Raw genomic sequence first — 27,817 nt, forward strand, 5'->3', positions numbered from 1 at the left:
CATTTTGCTGACCCCAGGATGGAATATCAGCATCCTTGTCTTTTAGTTCTCTTTTAATAAAGCTCCAATTAGGGGAGGAGCTAGGCTCAGGGCGGGGGGCGGGGGGGGCGGATGATCACGAAAATTCTAGATGTCAACGTTTCTCGACCTATAAATGGGATGGTTCACGTCGTTAACCTGTTTCAATTAAAGAGACCACCTCCACCTGACAAGAGGTTTCAACCCTTCTGTCTCTCAGGTCGCAGAGGACCCTCGCTTTAGGTCTGGCTCCTTGCGCCGCCTGGCGGCTACTTCTGGAAACAGAGCGCCTTCCAGCTTCGGGGTCCTGGCTGCGGCCAGGCCTGTCCAAGGATTTGCCTAATTCTAGAGAACTTGTCTCCGCCCCTCCCCACTACCCAGTGAGGATTTTAGGACGGCGATGAAAGGGCTGAGGTTAAGGCGAAGGGGGCAGCCCGTCCACCCCCTCAAGGATGATGGAGTCAGGCGGTTCTCGGACAGCTCGCGACCCGGAAGTCACCGCCGGCGCGAGGTCCCCGTTGCCGAGCGCGGGCGCGCGGGGCGGAGCTTGGCGGAGACAGGGAAGGGGTCGCCGCGGCTGCCGCTCTTCGAGTTGGCGGCTCCCTCGGGGGCCGGTAGGCGGGCGTCGAGTCGGCAGGGCGCGCGGCTGCGGTCCCCGGGTGACACGCTCAGCAGCGGCCAGTGGCGACATGAGTGCCGCGGGGCTGTTGGCTCCGGCTCCGGCCCCGGCTGGAGCGCCGCCGGCCCCGGAGTACTACCCGGAGGAGGACGAAGAGCTGGAGAGCGCCGAGGACGACGAACGCAGCTGCCGGGGCCGAGAGTCCGACGAAGGTGCGTCCTCCGGCTGGCTCAGCAGCCCGCGGCGGGCGTGGGACCGCTGCGGGGGTGGGTGGGGTGCACGGGAGAGGGGCGGGGCGACCTCCGGGGCTGGGGGAGGTGAAGGGGCCGCCGGGAGGAAGTTCCCCCCACCTGCGCTGGGGTAGAGGCCGTGGTGGAGACATCGCACCCTGACAGGTATGGGACCGGGGGACTTGGGGAGCTGGTGTCAGAGCTGGAGGTCCATTTAAGACTCTGCTCCTCTCCTTCCGACCGCCTCTGGTGAGCCTGAAGTCTTTACTGGTGGGAATGAGGAAGACTTCCGTGGGGTACCTTGAGCTGCCCTCCGCATTTTAGTTCCCAAGAGACCACAGCAAAGCCCAGTTGGGCTTCCAGGTTCCCAAGTTGCTCCCTCCGACGCTCCACCCTCGGGGAAATGCTTTAGCCAGCCCTCCTTTGGGTCGCGCAGTGCGGGTTGAGAGTCCAGTTTGCTTAAAAGAACGGGACCTGGAATCCGCCGGATCTTAGGTGTAAATTTGGCTCACGGCACCCAGCTTTGTAACCTAAAAGGACTGACTTAAGCTTTCCGCCTCAGTTTCTCCAGCTGTAATGGGGCTTCCTATTGTAGGTGTGAGGATTAAAGGAGATCTGTGCATAAAGTACTTGGCCTGGTACTCGGTGGGCGTTTTCATCACTGGGGACGCAGGCACAGGTGTAAGTGGGGATTTGCTTGATGGTGCCCAGGTGGTGTTGTGTTTTCAGTTCCACGCTCTTTTGCATTATCATTACTGCTTCTCAGAGCCTTGCTTTTCAAACGGGGCTTTGCGCTTCGGTAAGTGTGAGGAAGACTGTTTTGGAGGGAATTGAGGAAGGACGTCCTGGAGGAGAAAGGGGAACAAAAGAAAAAGGACGAGGGAGAAAAAAGAGACCGTCGTATGGGTGGAATATTCTGGCACCAAACAGGGCTGTGGAGCAAAAGGTTGAACCAGCTGTCTGGAATGAGGAATGTGTTTTATTCATCTCACTGTGCCACGTGCCAACTACAGTGGCTGGCATATGACAGCAATTCCGTGAAGGTCTCTTGACTGAAAGAGTGGAGAATGCTTTGTGGAGAGTTGGATGGGCAGCGGCGTTAAAAAAGGCAGCGACATGTGCAGGTAATAAAGTTGAAGCAACTAATTGCGTTTGGTTTAAACTACATTTGAAGAAGGGCCTTAAGGAGAGATTTTGAATGTGAATCACTTGTAACTGCTGTTAAGGCCCACAAGGGGGAGCAGTGAAGCCAGAATTGATTTTCCCCCTCAGATACGACTGTTGAAATTATTTAGACAGTTCACTATTCTAAGAACAGTGTTTAATATGTTCTGAAGCAGTTTCTGTTGTTTATCTTGTCTCCTTTCTTTTCCCTTTAGCTGTGACTTTGAAAATAGTTCAGTTCTTAGAGTTCGTTGGTTTGTGTTCTCTTTTGTATATATGTGATGTGAAATGCGTTACAGGGCTCACACCAGGCATAGACCAGAAGAGCGTGTACTTACTAGGTTGGAGTACTGAGCAAGGCCTGGCTGCCTGTAGTTTTCCCATCTGACACATCTCCTTTTCCTGGCCTGCCAGTGTGGCTTCTGCAGAAGTAGCAGACTTGACCGTGACTGCCAACATCCGATGCACCCTGTTCTCTGGTTGCACTTCGCATAAAGGCAGCTCTTTGCGTAAATCTGGCCGTGTATACGTTGGAAATGGTATTTTCTTTTCTGAAGTAACTAATATTTTCCACTGATGGTTTCTTGCAGGCCTGCATCCATTTTATAGAAGTTTAAGTGTTACTGTGTCAGGTGATGCCATCTTTATGAACTGATTTTAACAAGTTTTTCTTCCTTGGTTTTACTTAGACACTGAGGACGCTAGTGAAACTGACCTGGCAAAGCATGATGAAGAAGACTATGTAGAAATGAAGGAACAGTGAGTATGGATCTTTTTATTCCTTGTTTGGAGTACAGAACTGACCAGGAAATCTTTATAGTGACGTTGCATATGGTTTTGACCATAGAGCTTCCAAAGACTGTGTGTGTGCGCACATGCGCATGTGCAATTTCCCCCTTTAAATTTGTCATATTTAATCAGTCCTGTTAAAAGAATCTTCTGCAGGTTGGAAGAACCTTGGGGATGGGCCATGTAGCGGGAGAGAACGTTTTCTATGTCTTTTTTTTTTTTTGTTTGTTTAAAAAAAATTTTGTTTGTTTTTGAGGGTAGAGGGAGGAGCAGAGAGAGAGGGAGACACAGAATCCGAAGCAGGCTCCAGGGTCTGAGCTGTCGGCACAGAGCCTGATGTGGGGCTTGAACCCACGAACCGTGAGATCATGGCTTGAGCTGAAGTTGGATGCTTAACCGACTGAGCCACCCAGGCTCCCCTTTTTGTTTTTTTTAAATGTGAAAACCATAACTCAGCATCAAGGGTGTGTCCTGTTTATTCCACCTAGAGCTGAAGGTGTGCTGGGTGCCGGGAGAGCATGGCCCCTGACTCCTGCTCCAGTGCTCTTTCCACTTGTCCCACATCCACACTCAAGCCTTCTCTAAATGTGCCCAGAGAAACTGAAACCACTCGTTTTAATGTAAACACAGATGGAAGACCGTATAAAATATATCCCATAAGTATTTGTTGAATGTATTTTGAGGATCTTGATTTGACTTTAGATTCTTTTTTTTTTTCAACGTTTTTTATTTTTGGGACAGAGAGAGACAGAGCATGAACGGGGGAGGGGCAGAGAGAGAGGGAGACACAGAATCGGAAACAGGCTCCAGGCTCTGAGCCATCAGCCCAGAGCCCGACGCGGGGCTCGAACTCCCGGACCGCGAGATCGTGACCTGGCTGAAGTCGGACGCTTAACCGACTGCGCCACCCAGGCGCCCCTAGATTCTTAATCTTTAAACCAGATGATCCACATTCTTTTTTTTTTATAGGTCCTATTTGCAAATGGTTCATGACCATCATCTGGATTCTGTTACCCTTTTCACGCTTTGGAACCCAAAGGGGTAGCTCAGCTAAATTCCACCCACCCATGCTGAATAAAGAAGGATTACTTTTTTTTTATTGTTTGTTTATTTTGAGAGACCACGTGGGCTGTGCTTTTTTATTTTTATTCTTTCCAGGCTTTTTACCGATTTATTTTGAACCATTTTCACCTTAAACCATTTCAGTCAGTTTAGTGTACCTTTTCCCGAATCTGCATTTATTTTGCTTTTCAGTCTGTTAATATTCCCTTTCAGAGACGGATTCAGAGCTCAAAGGCATTGTTAACTGCACTCTGCGGTGGAAACTTTAGTACGCTGGGCTCCAAATACTTACTGCGTGCAGTTTACACATTTGTTTACTCTCCTGTACTCACCATATTTAAGCATTCTTTTGAGACCATATTTTAATTCAGTGTGCCCCTTAATATTGGATATAGGGGGTGCCTGGGTGGCTCAGTTTAGCGTCCGACTTCAGCTCAGGTCCTGATCTTACAGTTTGTGAGTTTGAGCCCCACGTCAGGGTCACTGCTGTCAACTTGGAGCCTGCTTTGCATCCCCTATCCCCCACTCCGTCCCTTTCTTTCTGGCTCATGCTCTCTCTCGAAAATGAACATTTGGAATATATTGGATACACAAACATTTTTGATTAAAATTTAATGCCTTGTATGATTCAAGGTGAGCCTTGAGAGTGCATCAGAATTCTCCTGGATCTTTTGATCAGCTCTCCTGTGGAATTCCTAGATTGTGTTTCACTCTTCCCCCAACCTATACAAATAGTGGGGTTGTATTTACAGCCCTCACTTGAGCAATCAAAAAGCTAGTGTGCTGCTTCTCTTGGATAGTGTTCATGTTGCAAATCTTATTTTTGTCAGTGTCAAAGTGGGGGTGTTTTTCAGATAGAAGCAAAAATATTGTTGGGGCGCCTGGGTGGCGCAGTCGGTTAAGCGTCCGACTTCAGCCAGGTCACGATCTCGCGGTCCGTGAGTTCGAGCCCCGCGTCAGGCTCTGGGCTGATGGCTCAGAGCCTGGAGCCTGTTTCTGATTCTGTGTCTCCCTCTCTCTCTGCCCCTCCCCCGTTCATGCTCTGTCTCTCTGTCCCAAAAAAAATAAACGTTGAAAAAAAAAATTAAAAAAAATATTGTTAAAATATGATTTACTTGTGGAATCCACCATTCAAACAGACTTGGCGGAGTGAATAATTGCCTATAATCCTTTCGGTGTGAGGGGGAAAAATAGCACACTAGGCTGTTGGTGTGTGTTATGTGTTCTTATCCAGCTGGGGCTGCAAACAAATCCTACATTTTAACTTTGTTACTGAATTACTATTATTTCTCTGATCCTGGAAGGTAGTGCTTTTAAAAATGACAGGAAAGTTTATTAACTTGGTGTTTGTACCAACTATGTTATCTATGTAGAAAAACATGCCAAAGGCATAACCTGACTCGTTTGGAACTTAGAATGTAATTGTAGAGTTGATATAAGGGCTGTGTTTAGGCCTCTGCTGTATTTGTGTGTGTATTTATACCTCTAAATCCACAAGATAATGGCATCACACTTTTCAATTTCTCTTTATAACTTCTTGCCTATTTATTGTTGCTTATTTATTAAAATTTGTGGGTCTTCATGTTTGTGGGTTTCAGACTGATTCTCTAAAGGTGGGATAGAGAACACAGGAAACTACAACACTGAGTTAGGATTCCAGAACACAGAATCCTTGTCCTTTTCTGATCCCTTTAGCTGCTGGTACATTTTAAACCAGCTGGCAGACTCCAGTTTTCTCTGTTCACTAAAGGACGTTTATGACATTCCCATAACAATCCAGGTAATTCCTGTATGTAGATTATTTTGGAATTCGATATTAATGTTTTTCAGTGTGGCTTTTTTTTTTTTTAACAGGATGTATCAGGATAAACTGGCTTCTCTCAAGAGACAGTTGCAACAACTTCAGGAAGGTTGGTGTGTTTAATCCTTCACTTCTAAGTATGCTTAGTATTGCAAACCTTTGAAATCTTTCACTCCTCTGTGGGAGTGATTTAAAATTTGGTCTGCCTGATTTTAGCTGTCCGGTATGCATTTTGCTTGCTTCTGTCAGTAAAGCAGTAATTTTCACCTTTTCAAAATCTCAGACCCTTTGGAAGAGCATGAACTGAAAAACACTGTGCGCCTAAAGCTAGACATTTTTGGGAGAGACGTTGTTACCAAAGAATACATGAAATGGTACAGTTCTTTCTAAACTAATTGCTGGTGAACTGTGGGTTATCCCTACTGTGTGTGTTTTCTCTTGTTTGCTTGGTAAATTAGAAGTGGATTGTATCTTGTGCTGTTTCTTGCTAAAGAGTTCGGCATCAGGTTAAGAGCATAGGCTCTCAAGTGCCATCACGGGTTTGAATCCCAGCTTCTCTGCTTTCTGGAAATTTGACCTTAGGCACGCCACTTTCTCTTGTTTAAATTTGTTTTCCAGTCTTCAAAATGCAGAAGGTCCAAGTAGATGAGATTACCCATGAGGGATGGCTAGCACCATGGGGACAGTGGGTTTCTTGTGGGGCAAGAAATATATTCTCCTCTAGCAAGGCTATAAGGCATACCTGGCATGGTTGAGTGAGGGATTTTGAAAAAGGTGCCATTAACATACCCTGCAAATATGTCATGATCGGGCAAATATTTTCCATGATAATAGTGACCCGTGTAATTGGCTGCGTTAGGGAAAAGCAATGACACGAGTAGATATTTGGTGAAAATCTATACCCAAGCTATCCAGAATTGTCACTGGCCATGTGTGGCCATTTAAATTTAATGAACTGAAATTAATAATTCTGTTCCTCAGTTGTGCCAGCTACATTCCAAGTGCTCAATAGCTACATATGACTAGTGGCTACCATATTGGACAGTGCAACAACATAGGATGTTTCCACCATTGTAGGGAAAGTTCTACTAGATGGTCTCTACTGAAAGTTCTAGGCCTTACTGAAGAAGAATGAGCTTTTTTTCAGGAAAGGGAAGCCCATTGACTCAAACTGGCAGCAGGTGATCAGAATCATTTCAATCCTGCACCTTTTGACTTCCTCTCACTTGCTAGAGAGTCTTAATCCACTAGGTGGGGTGATTTCTGTTGTTGGCCTTGGTTGAGAACCAGAGCAGTTAGCTCTGTTTGCCTCTGCCTTTCCTTGGTTTGTGTTTTACTTTGAAGTTATTAAAACAGTCACTGCGGGTACTATAAGATAATTTTAGGAACGAAAATGTAAAACAGATCTTCAAAGTAACGTTTTATTTTGTACATCTTAAAATCAGGTACGTTACAGGAATATCAGAAGAGGATGAAAAAACTAGATCAGCAGTACAAAGAGAGGATTCGAAACGCAGGTGAGGCTCTGTCTTAGGTGGAAGTAAATCATCTTTAAGTGTTCCTCCTTTTGCTGATTATTGATGTAATGTCATGAGAGCTGCTGTCCAGCATGCATCTCAGATAATCCTTGGGTATGGTGGAGGGGTTGGGGAAGAGAGACTCCAGGGGTGCAGTTGGGTAAAGCTGGGACATCTTTTTTCCAGTGGCCAACGAACAACCTGTAGTTAAGCTTATTAGTGTTGGCTCCTTGCGGTCGGTTATACTCCCTGGAACCCCCAGCTGGCTCCTTGAAGTCAGTTATGCTCCCTGACGCCCCCAGGTTAAGCAGTCTTACCGTTCTGTCTCACGTCTGCTTGGCTGGCTGAATGTACCATGAGAGGCGCTGACATGGGAAAGAATCGTAGCTTGTTTCACTCTTGTTTGAATTTGCTTCTTTTGGCATTCTCTGCTCTGGGAGGAAGGGGTGTCCTCTGTTTTTTTCCCCCTTGAGTGTTACAAGCATTTACGGGAAGAGTACACCTTGGTTCGTTATAGTACACGGTACGTGTGTTCGTTAAGTAAGAATTTGTGGAGCACCTGCTACATTCAAGCTCTGAGCAAAAAAGTAGTGGAACACCTTGTCCTTGACTTTAGGAAATGTGCTATTTCATTGACAAAAGACGTCCAAACATGGATAAGTTAAGGAACATTCTGAGGTCAATAAAGAACCATGCAAAAAGTAAGATGTGATGATTGTTGGAAGTGTGTAAACACAGATTCCTGGTCCTATGGGAAATGTTTTGTAAGCATTCAATTTCGAGCGCCCACGTAGTGCCTGTTCCTGCTCAGGGGGTCTGGGGGGACCTAATGCTGGGTCTGCAGATGCTGTCTGGGTTTTGCTCCTCAGGCTGCTGTCCTCTTGTTTTCTGTTCCATTGTCTTTCCGGCTTTCTGTTGGTGGAACTTTTCCCTCTCTCCAGGGAGTAGATGTCCCACGTACACCCAACAGCAGAAAGGTAGCGGAGGGGTGCAAGGGGCGCGGGGAAAATGGAAGTACAGCCATTAGCCTTCTGTGCGCCCACATCCGCCTGCCTGCCCCTGTGGTTGTCCCCACTGCACTGTGACTTCTTGAGGCATCTCCTTGGGACATCTTTGAGATCATCAGCCCTCTTCCCGGTGTTCCGCATTAGGGAAAGGAAGTGAGGCATGAGGCCCTAGGTTTAGGTCTTCCCTAAAGAAGACTTTGCACTTTAGGTCTTGAGACTTTAAGCAGATAATTTGCTCTTGGAGCCCCAATTTCCCCATCTGTAGGGGGGATACAAATACCTCATGGAATTGGTTTAAGATGCAAGTAAGGAAAGGAAATGGATGTGAGCCACTTTTCTGAAGCTAGAACTGCAGCATGAGTATTGAGCTGTTTTCCTTAATTCCACGTTCAATCCTGTCCTCGTGTGTCGTTTCAGAAACATCTCTCTCCCCTGCCCCCGGGTACACATGCAGAAGAGCTCCCAGATCAGTCACAGCTTGAGCCTTAAAGAGCACATTCTGTGCAGAGATAATCCACCTGCTCTAGTTGTGTTGGTGCATGGCTGTTTTAACTAAAACAACCATCACCGACCCCGAAAGCTGATTGCCAGTTTGACGTGGTTCGGGTGTGATTTCTGAGAAGGGCGCAGACTTGCTGTGTCAGGTTGTTTGTGCATCTAAAGCCGTTGGGGCCAGCACGTTGGGCTGCGTGTGCTTGGGCTCACGTGCTTGGTGATCCCAGGACCAAAGTGATCAGGGCTTCTGGAGAAGTTAGAAAATAATGAGTGGCTCATCTCTTTCCTTGTTGAAATTTTCTTTTTGTTTTTTTTTTTTTTTTACATTTTAAGTAGGCTCCACACTCAGCGTGGGGCTTGAACTCCTGACCCTGAGATTGAGTTGTGTGCTTCACTGACTGAGCCAGCCAGGCACCCCTCTTCATTTAAACTTCCTATTCAATATCTATTGAGGTCTGAATTGTTAATCTGGAGTCCTGAAACTCCAGATTCTAGGAAATTATGTGTGGATGTGTGTATATGCTTTTTTATGGGCAAGTGGATCCATAGGATTCATCATGTTCACGAGGGAGACCGTGGTAAAATGTGAACAGCACTCCCTGGCGTTGTTGGTTCACTGGCAGTCTTTGTGACCTATGCAGCAGCTCCACTGTCGCCCAGAAAAGATTAGGTGCCATGGACCTGTTTTGTTTAAAGGGCTGGCTTTGTCAAGGGCCTTCTGATGTAGTGGTGGGGGGGGGGGTGGGGGGGCTGCTGGTAAACAGTTGCTAATGGCCCGGCACATAGTGGGTGGTGAGTAAGCTGTCGAATACTCTTGGGTGGAGACTCGTAGGTGCCTGAGGGGGGTGGGGTTGGTAAGTGAGGTGGAGCTGCCTGTGCAGAGGTCGCATTAGGTCTGGAGCTTGGAAGTGCAGCAGAGACCCACAGGGTGTTGCTGTGGAGGCACAGCCACACACAGGCATGGTGACCCGTGAAGAAAGCCCCGGAAGGGCTCAGAACCTCTGCCCTGACTTCTCAGGGGAATATCCTTCCTTGCCATGCAGAGCATCTCACACGTGCTTTAAAATTTTTTTTTTTTTTCAACGTTTATTTATTTTTGGGACAGAGAGACAGAGCATGAACGGGGGAGGGGCAGAGAGAGAGGGAGACACAGAATTGGAAACAGGCTCCAGGCTCTGAGCCATCAGCCCAGAGCCCGACGCGGGGCTCGAACTCACGGACCGCGAGATCGTGACCTGGCTGAAGTCGGACGCTTAACCGACTGCGCCACCCAGGCGCCCCTCACACGTGCTTTAAAAACGTCAGTGTTGATTCTGCTTCTGGAGAAACGGCATTGTTCCTTCCTGCCCCATCCTGCCCTGTGGGGTACCTGCCCTGTGTAGGTACCCTGTTGGAGGGTACCTACCGAGTGAAAGAAGGGGTAACTTTCAGTTTTATTTTGCCAGGGGAGTTTGGTTCCCACTGCTTGTTTTTGCCCCTGGGGAGAACTGCCAGAAGTGATTTTGTTCAGGGCCAGATTATAACTAGAGAGTTTCTGCATCCTTACCCTTCACGTCGATCAACACTTTACTGATGGAAACAGTTGCTCTGTGTAACGGTGCTTTCAGAAAGCAATTACTGCTTCTAAATGAATCCTACCATCACTGTCTGGAAAGGTGACACAGCCTAGCGAATCTAATTGCATGTTTTCTCTCTTTCAGAACTCTTCCTCCAGCTGGAAGTAAGTACCTTGGATCTTCTGGGTTTGCAGGCCCTCTCAGACTGGAATCTTGCTCTCCCAATCTGGAGAACCTTTCCTTCTATCACCGAATGGATAGTTGAGAAGCCCCCAGCTGCAAGCTTTCATCACAGCTGAGTTTGACTAGAGGACATTTTGGGTCTCCATTTAGAAATTCCCATCTGTTCGTTTATAGGTCAGGCAGCTTCTGCTTATCACAGGGGATGAGGGGGTACTCATCCCCCACTGCTTTCTCGTTGACTTTCACCTGACGTTAAAGCCATGCGGGAGTACGTCTAAGTTACAACGGTCTAATAATTTGTTATGTTGCTCCTTGACACAGCCCAGTCTCTGAAGTGGCTCAGGGGCTGTTTTACAGCGGAACCCCTCTAGGTCAGTAGGAAAGGCAGATTGAACTTTTTTTCTTTCCTTCAGCAGACATCTGAGTGTTGGTTCTTTGTGAAGCACAGCGCTGTGGTACAGAGCTGAGAGCCTGCATCTTGGATGCTGATGTGTTCCTGGGGTGGCTAGTGTGTATGTGTGGGGGGAGTCCTGACTTTGAGAGCCACACGTGAGTGTGAGGTCATGGTTTAACAGAGCCACGTTATCAGAAACCATTTTACTACTGAGGTCAGTGGAACACACAGAGTCTGCGGGATGATGTGACCCACAGCCATAGCCCACCATAAGCTCCCTTGTTCTTCACTTAACGTGATGGCGAGACTTAAAAAATGAACACTTTTAAATTTAGTATTATTTCGGTGTTTGAGTGCTTGAGGATTCAGATACCTAAAAAATGATCTGATGACCTAGTTGATTTTATCTTGGTATAAATGTCAACAAATCAAGTAACTCGTGTCATTTTGACTCTGCGCAATTAATTTTGAACGTAGATGTTTTATCCAGAATGTACTTTTTTCCTTAGAAATTAAGGCTTTAAAAGAATTTATCTGTGAGAATCTTGACGTTCTGTGAGAATCTTACTTTAAGCTGCAAGCCATGCGATATAAGATGTGAAAGAGAAGAAATGACTGAGTAGTCAGTGAGGTATGCTCGTAGGCTAGAGTTGTATGGTTCGACTTCATGCATTTGTTGGAGAACTTGCAGGTGTCCCGCTCCTGCCTGTGCAGGCGGGTGCAGCTGAGCCTGTGTTTCCCGGGGAGGTGTTTACTGGGCTCCCGCGTCCACAGCTGGAGCCCGAACTTGTGTTTCTCTTTTGCTCAGACTGAACAGGTGGAAAGAAACTACATCAAAGAAAAGAAGGCCGCGGTGAAAGAATTTGAAGATAAGAAGGTGGAGCTGAAAGAGAACTTGATTGCTGAGCTGGAAGAGAAGAAGAAAATGATCGAAAACGAAAAGCTAACGATGGAGCTGACTGGAGGTACGAAGGCACCACAGGGCGGTGGTGGTGGGGGGGGTTTGTGCAGTCACTCTCCTGTCTTCCCTCAGCTCCTCGTCCAGGCAGAGTGAGCTGAAAGGAGGGTGGGCTTTGACAGGACGGCTCAGACTTCTAGCTCTGTCTCATACTGGCTGTGTGATTTTGGCCACCGAGCATCTCTGAGCCTATTTCCCTCTCTCTGAAATGGGTCTGATCAGACCTTGTGTCACAGGATTGTGGTTGGAAACGTGAGTGCCTGGCACAGTGGCCTGCGTGTGTAACAGGCATTCAGTAAGTGGTAGTCCTTTAGTAGTGACTGCAGCTTCTGGTGTGTGCTTTATTTAACTTAATTCCTGGGTCAGCCGCACATCTAGTTTATGTTCACGAATTACTTACGCAGCTCTGTGGTGGTGGGAATCTGTTTTTTTAGTTCACCTTAATGACAGGAGAGGCACTGTCTTCCTTCGACCTAGATAGGAGAACAAAGGCATTTGGCTGTATCATCTGTGCTCTTAGATCCCTTCCCCAGGTGTTACTGTGAATGTTTCAGAAAGAGTTGGTACAAAGTTGGCAGGAGTAGCGAAAGTGAACTAGTTTCCTGTAGAGGTAGTGAAGTTACCTTAGACCCTGAGCCAATCCCTCCCTTGCCTTCTAGGCTTTAGTAATCCGCATACGGGAAGTCTGCAGTTGTAGGCAAGTGGAAGGGAGAAGCAGCGGGGGCTGTTGTTCTGTTGCTGTATGTATACCGAGGAATCTTAGAATATGGGGCAGGAATTGACTTGAACTAGATATTTTGGAACTTGGCAAAATTTCTGTCAGCAAATACTGCAGGACAAGTCAGTGGTGAGTTCGTCACCTGGATGGGTAAGAGGCATGCCTTCTGCACACCCCCATATTTAACTCTTGCCATGTACAGAAGGTGCTGGGGCTCTGGCATGTCTGACGTTAGTAGGGGTCTATAAGAAATGCGTTGTTTTCATGTTAAGTCCTTGGGGCAGAGTTTAGAAGTAACTGTTAAGAAGTAGTATTTCTCTTTCTGTATTTCTGGTGCTGTGACCCAGTGGGGCCCTTCGACTGACATAAACTTCTGGCCCCAACCCCCATGATACACCCACAAGAATGTGGTGTGTCTGAAGTGAGGGTTTGGTTCTTCAGAAATCTCTCCACTTCCTTATTGAAAGACTCGCCAGAAGGAATTATGTCCTTGAAGGCCTCTGGAAGTGTCTCAAATGTTTTTTCGGTAAGAATGCGTGTTAAAATAGCATCTTCAGACAGTACCATCTTGTTCTTGTGGACATGCTTTGTTGATTAGACTGCCAGCCCTGTGCTGCCGTGTTCGATACCAGTCTGTCTGTTTTCTGACCTGTGTACCATTTTCTTTGACGGTGGCCGTTTCTGGCATTGATGCCTCATCGCTCTCTGCTAGAGCCACCAGATGTTCGGGAGTCTTCATTAGGCTAGTGGGAAATATCATCAGTTTATAGCTGCTCCCTTTCCATCTGCAGGGAAGGATATCATCACCTTACCTGTGATTTGGCATCCTGATTATTGACAAGCAGTAGACATTGTTTGGCCAGGCCGTTTCGCAGTCAGAATCTTAACTGGGACAGGAGGTGTCCCCAGTGACTTGAGGCTGAGCCTGCCAGGGTAGAAAAGACAAATAAATGTGGGAAGTCATTTGTAACGCAGTAAAATAGATTGCACAAGTGCTTAAAGCTAGCCATGGGCATTAAAGCTACTGATGTCCTTCCTCAAGCCGTTTGGTACCCTTGGTATGGAAAAGCTCTGCCAATGTAATGATAGAGCGTCGGAAGAAAAGGCAGTGGAGCTAGAAGGATAATTAGTGTTCCCACAGATGGTGCCGCTATGGTGCTGGATGAAAGGCCTGATCTCACTCCTCTCATTGAGTGACTCATTTCACCTTTGTGGATTGATGCCCAGTATCAGCATTGGCTGGCTCTGCCTGGAAAAGATAGTTCTTTAAAATCTCCTCTTATGGTCCAATGTGAAGATCTCTCGAAAAACAAGGCTGGAATGAGAGGCCGATGGGAAGCTTGGACCGAATAACCTGTTGGGAACGGGGAGAGCCAGTGACCTGCTCTGCCTGAACAGGCCTGAAAGCTTTGCAGTCTCTGTGGGGGTTAGTGGGAGGTTCTCCACTGCCCATGCTGCTCTTGAAGAACTTAGGACAGCAGGCTGGGTGGGCAGAAAGATGTGCTATCGGTAAGGAAACCGGGATAACCGAGGATCAGCGCTCCTCCAGCTTGGCTGTGTGCGTGGGTCACCCGGGGGTCTTGATAGGTGCAGCTGCTGCTTCAGGTGTGTGGGGGGGGAGCCTGCGATCCTGTATTTGTAACCACCTCCCAGGGGCTGCTAATGCTGTTGGCTGGACCACACTTTTTGAGTAATGAGGACGTGGGTGGGGTTACCGGAGTGTGAGTTTTCTCTGCAGTTGAGGCCAAGGTTATGAGTAACCCAGATAATCAGTGAGAATTTAATGAGCTTTAAAATGTGGGGCGCTCGATCGTTTTTCATCCATTTGTCCACTTCCTGTCTTGAGGATAGCCACCTTTTCTCCTTTCTCTTAACAGCCTATCTCCTTGATCTCAACAGCCACCATCCGCCACTTCATTTTTTTTTGTAATTTTTGCCTTGCCAGGGGCATGTTCCAACCCTCAGGTCCCTGTGGATGCTACTCGTGACCCCATTAAGCCTGGGAGTTTCCTTTAGAAGATAACTGGATTTGTAGGTGGAGCCTACGAGTTAAATTTTTTTATAATAATAAAACTATAACATTAAGATATGCTAAAGTACTGTCTCCTGAGTACTTACGTCGAGCCAGGTATTACATAAAAACACTGGAATTCCTCATTAGGCTGACAGATGTGGATGAATCCTGGCCCCCTCCTGAACTTGGTTCTCTGGTGGGGTTTTCTCATTTAAGAAGGCGACGGGAGAACCTACGTTCAGGAAGGAGAATGGGAGGTTTGGTGCGAAGGTCGGATGATATAACGCCTAGGAGGTGCTTCAGAGCGTGGCTGGGGGCTGCACACAGAGCCAGCACTTAGGGATTGGGAACTTGTAGCAGTTTTCGGTTCCTGCAGCTCCCTTCGGTGGACTTGGCGGAGCAGCCTCAGAGGGACGGAGACACTTGCTCAAAGCTCCCCGGTGGGATAGTGCTTACGCCACAACTGGTCTTAACCACCACATTGTCCCGACTTCCTGCCATGGAAATACCGTGGATTCACGCGGTGCTGAGTGATTCGTACAGTGAGGCTAATACTGGTCCTCAAGGAGCTTGTATTCTGGTAGTGACAAGGCTGACACAGCTCCTTTGTCCTGCCCAGAGTAAGGCGGTGTCCAGAGAGTAGGCTTCTAAATGAAGGTAAATGTTTGTCAGGCTTGTTTTTAAGGATTGTAAAACCTTGCAAGGGTATGTACATGTGGTTGTACTAACGCGGGCGTGGTTTCAACCACAAGGAACAGATGCCAGTGAGCAGGGAACCTTGGAAGCCCAGGCAAGGAGATGAGGCCTCACACAAATATCTGGGCAGGGAGAATGCCGGAGGTGACCTGGATTTGGGGTGGAGCGGGCTTGGTGCCAAGAAGCTCTTTGCTGGCACTGCCTTTGTGGGATCCAGGTGTTTTCAGTGGTTGAGGGTGCAGAGGACGGCTTGACTGGTTCACTCTTGTAATACCATCCCTGTGCTCCTGACAGCTTTGGCCTAAGGGGGATGGGGCCCTTCACCCTTCATTCCTACCCTGATTGGTTGGTCACCGAAGACCGACCTTGATTCTTCTCTCACCTTCCCTTCCTGCCCCCATCTCCTTGATTTGTGATGCTGATGAGCTGGCCAGCCCCTTAGGGAGGGGCCAGGATATGCTGGACTTTGCTCTGGGCCTCTAGGTTTGCCCTATGTTGCACTGCCCCTTGGTTTGTAGCCAGTCTGTTACAGTGGTTACCCTGCAGTGGCTTGTTTTTCTGCCACTTAATGTTCTTTTTCTTAAGGATACTCCTTTGAGTCACTGCAGCTGTGGCTAAACAAGTATGGTTTTGTTTTTATTTATTTTGTTTTTTATTTTATTTTTTAATTTTTTTTAACGTTTATTTATTTGTGAGACAGAGAGAGACAGAGCATGAACGGGGGAGGGGCAGAGAGAGAGGGAGACACAGAATCAGAAGCAGGCTCCAGGCTCTGAGCCATCAGCCCAGAGCCTGACGTGGGGCTCGAACTCACGGACCGTGAGATCGTGACCTGAGCCGAAGTCGGATGCTCAACTGACTGAGCCACCCAGGCGCCCCTGTTTTTAAAGTTAAAGTACGTTCCAGGGAAGCTTTTGCTGCATTTATGGGCTGTAGGCAAGTGAGCTGTTGGAGTGAATGATGAGGCCTGGAGAAGTAAGGAACCCAAGGCCAGTGGGGAAGTGGTAATTCTATGGTAATTGCCGGTGATTAATGTTATCAGGAATATCTCTCCATAGGGACTGGTGCTGCAAAGGCTCTGCCCAGCACTGATTCAGCCTAAGCTCCTGCTTCTTAGCCAGCATACGTGGTGCTACTTGGAGAGTGTCTGTGTCTGTCAGATACGGCCATTCCTGGTCTCCTTGCTGGTGGGTAGAGCAGGAGGAGTTATGCTGTTAAATGTCATATGTACAAGGTGGTTTGGAGAGGAGCTGCGTACCTGGTCTCAGCCCTTGTCCAGTGTTTCTGCCTCCTGTACTCTCCTGCCTCGGTGTGTTTGGTATTCAGTTAGATCACAGTATTGCCATGGAAGCAAACCTATGAAGGGTCCTGGGTGTTCTGAGAGGCTTTCTGATTTAAGCCAGGTAGAGTAGTGTTGGGCTTGTCTGAGAGGAAGACTGATTTCCTGCTCAACTGCCTTCTCCAGGGCTGCCAGGCTCCAACGTCTGAGTGTCACTTCCGGAAGTCTGACTTTTATGGTGTCCCCAGATTGAGCCCCTTGGGCCTCTTACTGGCCAAACTCACAGGAGACTGCTGTTACAAACTCAGTACGCCAGCCTGTTGCTTCTCGTGAGAAGTGGAACTTCTAGGTGGATTCAGACCTGGGTCAGTCAGATATCCTTTCTTTCCCTCTGTGAAAAATCTACCTCAGAAGGCTGGAGCGACATGAGTGGAGTCCATACCGTAGCTTCGGAACTACAGTGCGTGGTACTTACGTGTTGATCTTCTCCACGAGTCACATGGCCAGGCCTGCTCCCTGCTCACTCTCCTGGCTGGTGGTGGGGATGGGGCTGCTACATCTTGGAGGCTTTTTTGGAGCACCTTCCTTCTGCTGAAGCAGTCTTTTGGATGAAAATTGATTAGGTTATTGTGGTGGCTAGGCTAATAAAATGGATTGATTTTCGCTATTTCATAAGAAGAATTTGATTATATTTTCTGATTTGTGAGTGATGCAGTTATGATTTTCTGAGCCTGTTGGCCATGATTAGACCGGGTTATTCCCACATTCTCTCGGCTGTGCCTTGACTGGCTCATTTCCATCATGTGTGGCCCACCCTCCCCATGCCTTAGACTCGGCAGCCCAGAGGGCAGGGCACAGTCAGCCATTGTCTTTGGTGGACCATTCATTGGTGTTTATGTGCTAGGTACTCTTTCTCTAGTGTTCTTTGGGTTGGGCGAGCTCCCTTCACACCTTGATTTTTGAATTAGGTGTGAATGTTGCACAGCCTCACAGCTGACATTGGTTGTCTTCAAGCGTGTAACTTCTATTTCATTCAGCTGTTTGTACCTTGACTTAAAAAAATTTTTTTTTAATGTTTGTTTATTTTTGAGAGGGAGAGAGACAGAGTGCAAGCAGGGGAGGGGCAGAGAGAGAGACACACACACAGAATCTGAAGCAGGCTCTAGGCTCTGAGCTGTCAGCACAGAGTCCGACGTGGGGCTCAAACTCACGAACTGTGAGATCATGACTTGAGCTAAAGTCGGATGCTTAACCAGCTGAGCTACCCAGGTGCCCCTGATTTTTTTAAAAAGATTTTTTGTACAGTGCTTTCCTGGCTGCAGATGGCGTAGTAAAAACTAGCATTGATTGAGCTCTCGTGACGCCAGGCACCATGTTTAGGGCTTTACTCGTATGTCACGTAACCCTCGCAGCATCCTGTGAGGGAAGTATTACTGATAATTCCATTTTATAGATGAAGTAACTTGACACAGAGGATTTACGTAGCCCACCTGAGGTCCCACAGCCGTGGCAGGGATTCACATGCACCAGCCAGTAAGTAACTGGAGGAGTGCACCCTCTCGGTAGAGGGGGGGCCGTTTCCAGTAGAGAGGACTCCCCTCCCCGCTGTCTCCTGGGGCGGGTGTGTGAGTCCTCCTTCCTTCTACCCCCCACTCCACGCACACCTGTACACACACTTATCAGGACTGCACTTCCCCTTCATTTATAGGGGCGAGAAGTCAGCGTTGCCCGTTTCCCTTCTTAAAAGCAACACGCAGGGGCGCCTGGGTGGCGCAGTCGGTTAAGCGTCCGACTTCAGCCAGGTCACGATCTCGCGGTCTGTGAGTTCGAGCCCCGCGTCGGGCTCTGGGCTGATGGCTCAGAGCCTGGAGCCTGTTTCCGATTCTGTGTCTCCCTCTCTCTCTGCCCCTCCCCCGTTCATGCTCTGTCTCTCTCTGTCCCAAAAAAAATAAATAAACGTTGAAAAAAAAATTAAAAAAAAAAAAAAAGCAACACGCAGAAATATCTTTTGGCTTTGTGCTTACGACTATTAACTAGGCAGCTCCTGCACGTTGCCACAGTGGAAGAGGTATGCTTGAATTCCTTGCCACAGTGGAAGGGCTGGCTACACTTGAATTCTGTGAGGCTGTCCGTCTGCCATGCCGAGGGGATGCGTGGTCGTGGATGAATGGTCTCCTCATGTCGTCGTCGTTGTGCAGGAAACTCTGTGACACCCCTGCCACAACTATGGCTTAGGTGCTGGGGTGGAATTCAGGTGTCTCTGGGGAAAACGTGCCATACGGTGTGGCACTTGGTAGCAGAGGTTTGTCCAGAGGTTTGCTCTGGTTGTTTGGAAGGCGGTGTGACTCTGGAAGATCATGTAATGGGGAGCGTGGCGCTGGCTCTCAAGGGGTGTCGTGCAGGAGTTTGCCGGGCTGAAAAGAGGGGGCCAGGCAGAGAGGACAGCGTGCAAAGGCTTGAAGGCATAGTAAGGCGTGTGCCCTTGGGTGACAGACGAGCTAAAAGCTCTCACGTGGTGTATGTGCGAAGGAAGGAGAAGGGGCAAGACCAGAAAGTGACGCGGGCTTTTTTCCATAGAAAGTGGCAAGCCATAGAAGCATTGAATAAGAAAGGGGATGTGTTGTAGAAGGATCTGATGTGTGTCTTAGGGAAATTGCTCTGACGGAGATAAGAATAGGATGAGGGAATGGAGTTGAGAAGTGCTTTAATGGCAGAACTGCCCACGACCTGGTGAATATGATGCTTGGGTGAGGGAAGATAAGTCACAATGACAGAGTCTGTCCTGACCAAGAGGGATGGACAGATGTGATGTCCCCAAGACTCGGGAGAGGAGGCAGCCATGGGAGGTGAGACAAAAAGTGAGAGTGGATGGTGTTGCCGGGCATAGGTTGCCATTCAGAAGGGTGGGGAAGCTGGTATTGGTGACAGAGGCTCACTGGGACACAGGCTGAGAACTGACTGGACTCTGGAGGTCATCAGCAGAAAGGAGCCCAAGGAGGCAGGTCAGGTGAGGGGAGATCTGGGTGGTGATGGCAAGGGGAGGAGAGATTTTAAGGTAAGGAGAGTCAACAGCAGTGTCAGACTGCAGAGAAAAGTCAAAAAGAATGAAAAAGCCTTTATTATGAGACTTCATTAGATCATTCTTGATAGTTAAGTAGCTAGAAAACGTTACAGAATAAAATGAAACTGAAGAGTCTAAGTTTGTAAATGAAGATGTCCTATAAAGATGTTGGTGCTGAGACCAGTGACCTTTCACAGAGCCTTGTGCACGCATGTGCTTCAGTTTCCCTCCCTCCGTGGGCACTGCAAGAATTAGTTGACCGAGATGACCCGAAGGTTCCTTCTGATCCCAAGAGCTATCACTCCGTGGCTTCTTATTTTGAGGGAAGAGGAGGAAAATTCTAGTTTTCGGGGTGCTGGAGAGATGCCTGCAGTGACTCCACAGGTAGACCGCAGGGTGGGGCTGCATTTCGGTGGGGGGCGGGGCAGCGTGCACTTAGGCCATCCAGTCTGAGTCTTCAGGATAGCCCTCCTCTGAAGTCTGAAATGGATGTCTGGCTTGGGCCATGTCCGGATGTCCCCAGTAAAACAGTTCTGATTGGGTGGCTCTGGGGCAGATATTTGTACAGTACAGCAATTCTTACTTCAAGTGGTAGTCGGATAGATTTACCCATTCAATTCTTGCCACAGATTCTATGGAAGTGAAACCCATCATGACCAGAAAGTTGCGGAGGCGACCAAATGATCCTGTCCCCATCCCAGACAAGAGGAGAAAACCTGCTCCTGATATCCATTTGCATCAAGCCTTAATTTTTCATCAAGCTGTTTTTCTTTAGACTGAATCTTTTGCTTATCTGTTTGCTAGAATATATATGGCCACTGTCTTACAGAAATTGTCGTGATTGGCAAGCGTGTGTATTTACCCATGAGCTAGGGAATGGCCGTTTTTCTGTTGAGTCCTTAGTTGCTGCTGCTTCCAGTGGGAGGGGTTTATAGATAGCAGTTTTTGGAAAGGCACTTGGTGTTGGGAGCTCAGCCTGGTGTTAACACTTGGAGATTCAGGGCGACCTCAGATTACACGTGCCTTAATTTTTCTACCTGTAAAACAAGGACAGTGATACCTATGTTTTGTACCTCTGTTATCTACATCCTGAAACCAGTGCAATGCAAATTGTTAAAGCGAATGAGATTTCAGTCTCATAAAAAAGCCCTTTAGTCATAAAAATGGGAGTGGGAAGAGGGCGCGCATGGCAAAGTTCTGTTTCTTTGTTCTTGGAGAGGATAAGTGGCCATTTGCACAGAATGATTCAGTTGTTTGCCACCAAGAAAGGGTTTTGACTTCAGGTACCTTTGTCTTCACAACCAAGGGTTTAAGTTACGTGGGAAGGACAAGCCCGCACGCGCGCGTGTGTGTGTGTGTGTGTGCGCGCGCGTGCAAGGCTTCGGATCTTTAGAACAAGAGCACTTCATAAACTGAGGAGGAAGTTCTCCTGGTACCGTGTCCTGTGCTCTCACTCTTGTAGTTTCTGAACGACTTAGAGACGCTTGGAAGAAATTTGTGAATTCGTTTACATACCTGGGCACCACGACATTTAGTAGAATCAGCAACTTCCGAGAGGCACACTGTTGTAGAAACAGCACCTGACACAGTCACACTGTAAATTCTAAAGTTCTAAAGTTCTGGTACTGTTTTGTTGATTTCTGCTTGCTTGGAAACCATGGCCCTCGGACATGTTCCTTTAACTCTCAACACCCCAGCTAAACTATTTGTTAACAGATGAACAGATCATGGAGGATCTGAGAACGTTAAATAAGGTACGGTTTGATTTTTTGATTTATTTGAAAGCTTAGGCTTGATAATGGTTTTGTGCTTCATGTTGTTCGTGTGTTACTTGTTAAATCCGTTTGATACCTTTGACACGTGAAGTTGCATCTGAAATGATTTGTTCTAAGATTTCTTGTTGTTCTTCCTACAGCTTAAGTCACCCAAGAGACCAGGTAAGTGCACAGTGTTACTGGCATTTGTGCAATCTTTTTATCATGTTGTTGGAAAAGCATGCTTCTATCTCACAGGCATTTGTTGCACTTTTCAAAAATAAAATGTTATTTGCCTAAGAGCAGTCATCATGAAGACTGAAGGGAACCTTAAGTGCACCCTCCCCTGATTTTTTTTTTTTTTTTTTTTTTTTTAGCCCCGCTATGTTGAAGCTATTTTTGCCTTTACCTTAGGATTTATTGTAAAAGAGACAGTTGATTGATTGGCTGGTGAAGGTTTCCTTCTGTGTAGGCCTCAAGGTACAAGATTTAAGTCTGCCTCCATTTCTGGAAATGAAACCAGAAGGATTTTTCAGCATTACTTTGTGGAATTGAGTGCTAGGCAGTGCTGTTCCAGTGCCTTTTCACAGCCTGGCTCTGGTAAGGGACTCAGAGTCCCAGTTTATAGAAGAGGCCAGCCCAGTGTTCATGGTGGTTCCTTTCAGAGTGGCACTCGAGAGTCTGTGCTAGGCTGCAAGATAGAATTCTGAACGGGCAAGGCATTGTTACGTTTTAAGCACTGTGATTACTCACACATCTCTCTGTTCACCAAGTCTTATGGAAGGAAACAAGATTCTTTTTTCTCTTAGTAATTTCCTTCTGAGGGCCACCATTGTCTGCAGAGAGGTCCTGATTTTCTAAAGGCATGATGGGGAGGGGTTTGTATAAAGTGTATGAATTTAGATCCTTTGAACCGTCGGTAGTTATGACCACTATGTTAACTTGACTCTGTACACACATGGTGGCCTGCTCTACCTAGTAAGTAAAAAATCATTCGAGAAATGAGTTCAGTTTTATAAAGACATGTTTCTAATTTTTGCCGTTCAGGGCTTCTGATCACTGGGGTTTTAGTCCTTCTCTTAGGGACCTTGGGCAAATCCCTTAGACTGCATCTCTGGTTTCTCCTCTGTTCAGTGAGGTTAACCTGTGCCTCGCCTACCTCACAGGGTTGCCTTGAGGAGCAAGTCAGGCATAATACACAAAAATTTTGTTGAATTCTCATTTTTACACCCCTGAGGAGTTAATGATTGAGTTTATTACCACTTTTAGTAGCATTTCAGTTAAAGCATGTTAGCTGGTGGACCCACATGCTTGTTACATGCTTGGTCACTGAAATATCTTTGGTTCCTCCAGCATCCCCGTCCTCTCCTGAACACTTGCCTGCCACGCCGGCGGAGTCTCCAGCCCAGAGATTTGAAGCTCGGATAGAAGATGGGAAACTGTACTATGATAAAAGATGGTATGTCGTGGAAAATCACAGATTACTCGCAGGAGTCTCAAAAGAACATCTTGGAAGAAGGCTGGGGCTCTCGTTATCGCTGAGCATGGCTGCTGCTTAACTTACATACTACTGAAGTGGAGTAACATTTAAAAGTGTGTCGGGAGTGGGGCACCTGACTGGCTCAGTCGGTGGATCAGGAGCGTGGGACTCTTGATCTTGGGGTCATGTGTTTGAGCCCCACATTGGGCGTAGAGCTTACTTAAAGAAAAAAAAATGCATCAGGAGTCATTTGATCATTAGATCTGTGAACACAGCGTTTCCCAAAAACGTGTTCTGATAGGGACCCCTTGTCCGTGCTACTATCATCGTGCTAGAATTTGCAGGCCTCTGTCTCTGGTGCTACCCCTGTGGACTGAGGCCAGGTCCCTCTCTGCCTTCTCTTAACTCTGCCCTTGTGCACTAAAATTAATAGGTATTCTGTGGAAAAAAGGATTTTGTGGTCAGATGAGTTTGGGGTATGACCATGTTAATTAAGGTAATTGGGTTTCTTCATTGTTGTGCTTTTTTGGGTTCTCTGATATGCTAATGTGTATTATCAATTTCTGAGATGTTATCAGATATTAGTTGACCCCAGGTACTGTTTTTGCATGCATCATTTTGCTATATGAATGTTCTAGGAAACATACTTGGGGGAGTTGAATCCTAAAACATTACCAGTTTAGAGACCATTTTTTTTTTAAATCATTATTTGCATAATTTTCTTAGCTGCATGTGAGTGTATAGGTATGTTACCTTAGCTTTTTAATACGCCAGAAATAATTTCAGAATAAAGACCATTTGACACCTTCAGACCACCAGCATTTCTATCGGAGAGGAGAGAGTAAAGCAATATGAAAGGGCTTACAAACTCGTTCACTTACTCCTTCAACAAATGTTACTATCTGTTCTGTAAGTAGGCATTCTGCTAAGTGTTAAGTCACCCTGGATCCCTCCTCGTGTCACAGCTCCTTTATTCTGATAGATCCCTTTTATTCACTGTCCATGTGCAGGCACACTTAGTTTATGTCATGGTGGACACAGATTTGCATTCTGAATTGTCACTCGTTTGTGTGGAGAATGTTTATCTGGGGTTATTGCATACTTTCTGTACTTATCATTTATAATCGCTATCATTTATAACCTTTTGAGTTTCAGTGTATTTAACCCAAAGTTCCAAAATTAGAGTAATGGCTATTTAGAATTTTTTGAGCTTTGTTAAAAAAAGCGCCCAAGATTGTTAGTTGATTACAATATAATATCACACTTATGAAGTTGGCAGAAACGCTTAGAAATGTAGTCATGGTTGAAATAACCCGTTCCACCAAAATATCAGGTTACAGTAAGTTAATTACCCAGTAGATGGTGAAGGCCTCTGTCTGTGAGCCTGATCTTAGTGACTTCTGCCCCTCTCATTTGACTATTCTCTGGCTTTCTTCAAAAAGTCCAGTTATATTGTATCTTAACATTGCTTATGAGAACATTACCACTAGGTGGCAGGCCCCAACAGGTCAACACGCTGAGGGGCAAAATAGGATGAAAAATGTTTCTAATAATGAAAACCAAATAACCTTTAAAGATCAAGCCCGCACATAAGAACTGTCTGCAAAAATGATGAGATTTATCACTAACGTTTTTACGGATCTATGAGTCTTAAAGCCATGTGATACTTCAAATGATGTTCATTTTGTAATTGCGTTGCTTCAGATCTTCTTTCTAAGGCTTAAGTCTCAGACTTTATGAGACTTGTCTTGAGGGTGAAATGCAGTAAAATAAAATTCTTGCTTTTCTAAAGAAGGGATCCATGGTGCCTGGTGTTTCATAACATAAACAGAGTGGTGAGGTTAGATGTGCTAGACCTCCTGAGCATTTTGAATGAATTTTGCTGTCTTTCTCATGGTTGCTGCAGAAATTTTTAAAAGAAGGTCTTGGGGGGGGGGCACCTGGGTGACAGTCCTTTAAGCTTCTGATTCTTCATTTTGGCTCAGGTCATGATCTCAGAGTTGTGACATCGAGCCCTGCGTTGGGCTCTGTGCTGAGTGTGGAGCCTGCTTGGGATTCTCTCTTTCCCTCTCTGCCCCCTGCTCAAATAAATAAATAAACTTTAAAAAAAAGATTAATTTAAAAAAAAGGTTTCTGGGAGCATTTTCCTTCTTCAGTGAATTTAAAGTTGCTTATGGTTAAATATTGAGATTATTTTCATCTGTATTCTGTTTCTCACTTCTTTGGCTTTGGCAGTCAGAGTTGATGACATGTTTGTTGGAAGGTGGGTCTCTCCTTTTCCTGCCGTATCATGCGAGTCCTGGCCAATGCTCTTGACCAGTGTGTAGCTGGCCTCCTCTCTCCCCAGGCTCTTGATGTCTGGCCTTTGTCAGGTTGGGGGCTGTCATCCTTCCTTCTTCTGCACCAGTCCTGAATCTGAGAGGTCAGCACACCGCTTTATGCTCTTTGCAGCGGTGTGGAGTATTTTGGTGCGACAGTATTTCTGGCAAAACCTGTTTCATTGAGTTTTCAATGACTTCAGCAAAATGAGTGTGATTCAGGCTTCCCATCTCTGCGTGAACACTTATCAAGCTACGTGTCGTTTTGAAAGATAAGCATCTTTGCTTTGCCTTGGTCTGGTAGTGCTTTTAAGGCATTTTATGTCCTGCTGTAAGTCTTCCTCACATTTTGATTTGGACTAATGATCCTTCTTAGCAAGTACCACGAAAGTGGCTGATATTTTAAAATAACTAACTGATGGTGCCGGCGGACTGGTTTATCTCTCTTTACTTTAAATCTGGGGCTGCTGATGTGAATCAGGAACGAAGTCCCCCTGCTTCCTCCAGTCTTTGACTGACCAAGACTGTTGAGACGGTGAAGATTTACACCTGGCACCGGGGCTCCTTGAGGTTCCAGAGCTGTAACATGGCATTTAGTTTTTTTGGGAAATGAAATGTTAATATCAGGGTTCCCAGTAGGATATAAAATTAAATTAATTCTACCTCCTCCTTTTTGACCCATGTTTTAAGGAAATTGCTTTCTTCCATGATGGTAGTGTTGATTCTAGTTCATTGGGTTTAACAGTAGAAGCAAAGCCTTATGAGCTCATTTGTCAGGATTCCCAGGTCAGGATTTCCACTAGTAATAAAGTGATAAAGTCAATTTGACTTTTGGGGCTTGTTCTCTGAGGCCATTTCAAGTATTTTTTTTCATCCGAGATGAAGGCAGCTTGTAAAATGGGTTAATTGGCAAAAAAGTGATAATGTACGTTTTTACTAATTTAGCTCTATCATTGCTGCTTTTTAACAGTTTTTATGTCTAAGTTTATTTTCAGTTTTCTCCCTCTCTTTTATTGGTCTTTAGACATTGAAAAGTAAATTTGTATGTTAAGGTTGTCATATACTTTTTAGTTTCATTTTGAAAATATAAACGCTAATTTCTGAGGACTTGCCCCCCACCTCCCTGATAATTCAGATCATTGAATAGATTTGATATCCAGGGACAATGGTTCCTCAAGACCATGGTGTGGTGTGTGAGATCTGGTTCAGGAGGACCTGGAAACCCAGTTGGCTCGGAAGTGGGCTGTTTTGGGAAACGCATGGGCCAGCTCTACTGTGGAGCAAATGGTGACCATTGGTGGACATTCAAGCCACCACCAGTTGGTGATCCCAGAGCAGGCAGACTTGGGAGGTGGCCAGATGCTCAAGTCCCAGACCACTTCTGGGATGGGGGATGGTGGTGGTAATAGACCTCATAGATCTCATTGTTAAAGCCGGTCAGCGGTGTTGGGGTTTGCATCCTGTGCACATCTAAAGGAAAGCAACACATCTCCCAGAGTTAGCTGTTGTCTTTAATAGACATTAAGATGTTAATTTTAACATTATGTTTCGTTTTTACCCATCTTTGTTGTTCAGGTATTTTCCGGAAGCATGATTTGCTTGATTTTTAACATAAATAACACTTGATTATTTCAGAAAAAAGAAAGCCATGCAATAAAAGGAATACCATTCTTTTTATTATTAGTATTATTTATTTTCAAGTTCATTACCATACACTATAGTCTTGGTTTCAGGAGTAGAACTCAGGGATTCTTCTTTTACATATGACACCCAGTGCTCATCCCAAAAAGTACCCTCCTTAATGCCCATCACCCGTTTAACACCCCCTCCTCCCCAGCCACCCTTAGTTCTCTGTATTTAAGAGTCTGTTATGGTTTGCCTCCCTCTCTGTTTTATTTTTCTTTCCCTTCCCCTGTGTTCATCTGTTGAGTTTCTCAAATTCCACGAGTGAAATCATGTGTCTTTCTCTGACTGACTTCAGTTAGCATAATACCTTCCATCCACTTGTTGCAAATGGCAAGATTTCATTCTTTTTCATTGCTGAGTAGTAGTATGTATATATAAACCACATCATCTTTATCCACTTATCAGTTGATGGACACTTGGGCTCTTTCTATAAATTGGCTGTTGTTGATGGCTCTGCTATGTATATAATACCACTCTTAATTTAGATTCACATTTCTATAAAATTGTAATATACATTTTATTATGCATCTTAACTACAGATTTACCCAGTTTTTTTCTGTGTGTGTGTGTGTATGTGTATGATACACATGCAACATGCATCTGTTTTATGTGCACAGGAACATAATGGACATAATGGACATATTTTCTCCCCCCTCCACTTAGCAGTATATTAAGTACCTTTCCACACTAGTAACCTACTTCTTCACACTGTGACCTTTCTTTATTAAAGTGTTTAGAAAATAGTATCAGAACGACTTGGGGCTAGGTGCATGTTGTTTTGTGTCTTTGTCCCTTTAATAACTCATAATCCCTGTAGAACATCCAAATGTTCCCCTCTCTGTGTATTTTTATTCTGACCATCACTTGAGATGTTACTATTTACGTAGGAAAGTTGGCTTAGATGTGGGAGGGAAACTGGAATTTTTGAGTGATGCTGTGAGTTAATTCAGCCTTTCCTCATGCGCTGTATACTTCAGACCTTGTGATATTACATATTTAGCATAATGAAGGTCCCCTG

At 46.1% G+C, this 27,817-nt stretch overlaps 1 protein-coding gene across 3 annotated transcripts in view; it reads left to right on the forward strand.

Annotated features, from left to right (window-relative positions):
• The first annotated feature begins 564 nt into the window (after positions 1-564).
• SUDS3 (SDS3 homolog, SIN3A corepressor complex component) overlaps positions 565-27,817 on the forward strand; it is a 66,572-nt gene continuing 39,319 nt past the window's right edge. Inside the window, exons 1-10 of one of the 3 annotated variants that reach the window (XM_047088531.1) lie at positions 565-849; positions 2,721-2,790; positions 5,737-5,792; positions 7,129-7,200; positions 10,403-10,422; positions 11,644-11,800; positions 20,191-20,286; positions 21,254-21,315; positions 21,477-21,498; positions 22,669-22,774. In XM_047088531.1, coding sequence (XP_046944487.1) covers positions 708-849; positions 2,721-2,790; positions 5,737-5,792; positions 7,129-7,200; positions 10,403-10,422; positions 11,644-11,800; positions 20,191-20,286; positions 21,254-21,315; positions 21,477-21,498; positions 22,669-22,774 — 803 coding nt within the window. In that variant the 5' untranslated portion in view covers positions 565-707. The remainder of the gene's footprint in view (positions 850-2,720; positions 2,791-5,736; positions 5,793-7,128; positions 7,201-10,402; positions 10,423-11,643; positions 11,801-20,190; positions 20,287-21,253; positions 21,316-21,476; positions 21,499-22,668; positions 22,775-27,817) is intronic. The other 2 variants (XM_047088532.1, XM_047088533.1) reach the window with 2 other exon arrangements.

The sequence above is a fragment of the Lynx rufus genome, unplaced genomic scaffold (assembly GCF_022079265.1).
Source record: "Lynx rufus isolate CCGP_SWC_20201006 ecotype Redwood Valley unplaced genomic scaffold, mLynRuf1.p SCAF_24, whole genome shotgun sequence".
Taxonomy (NCBI): domain Eukaryota; kingdom Metazoa; phylum Chordata; class Mammalia; order Carnivora; family Felidae; genus Lynx; species Lynx rufus.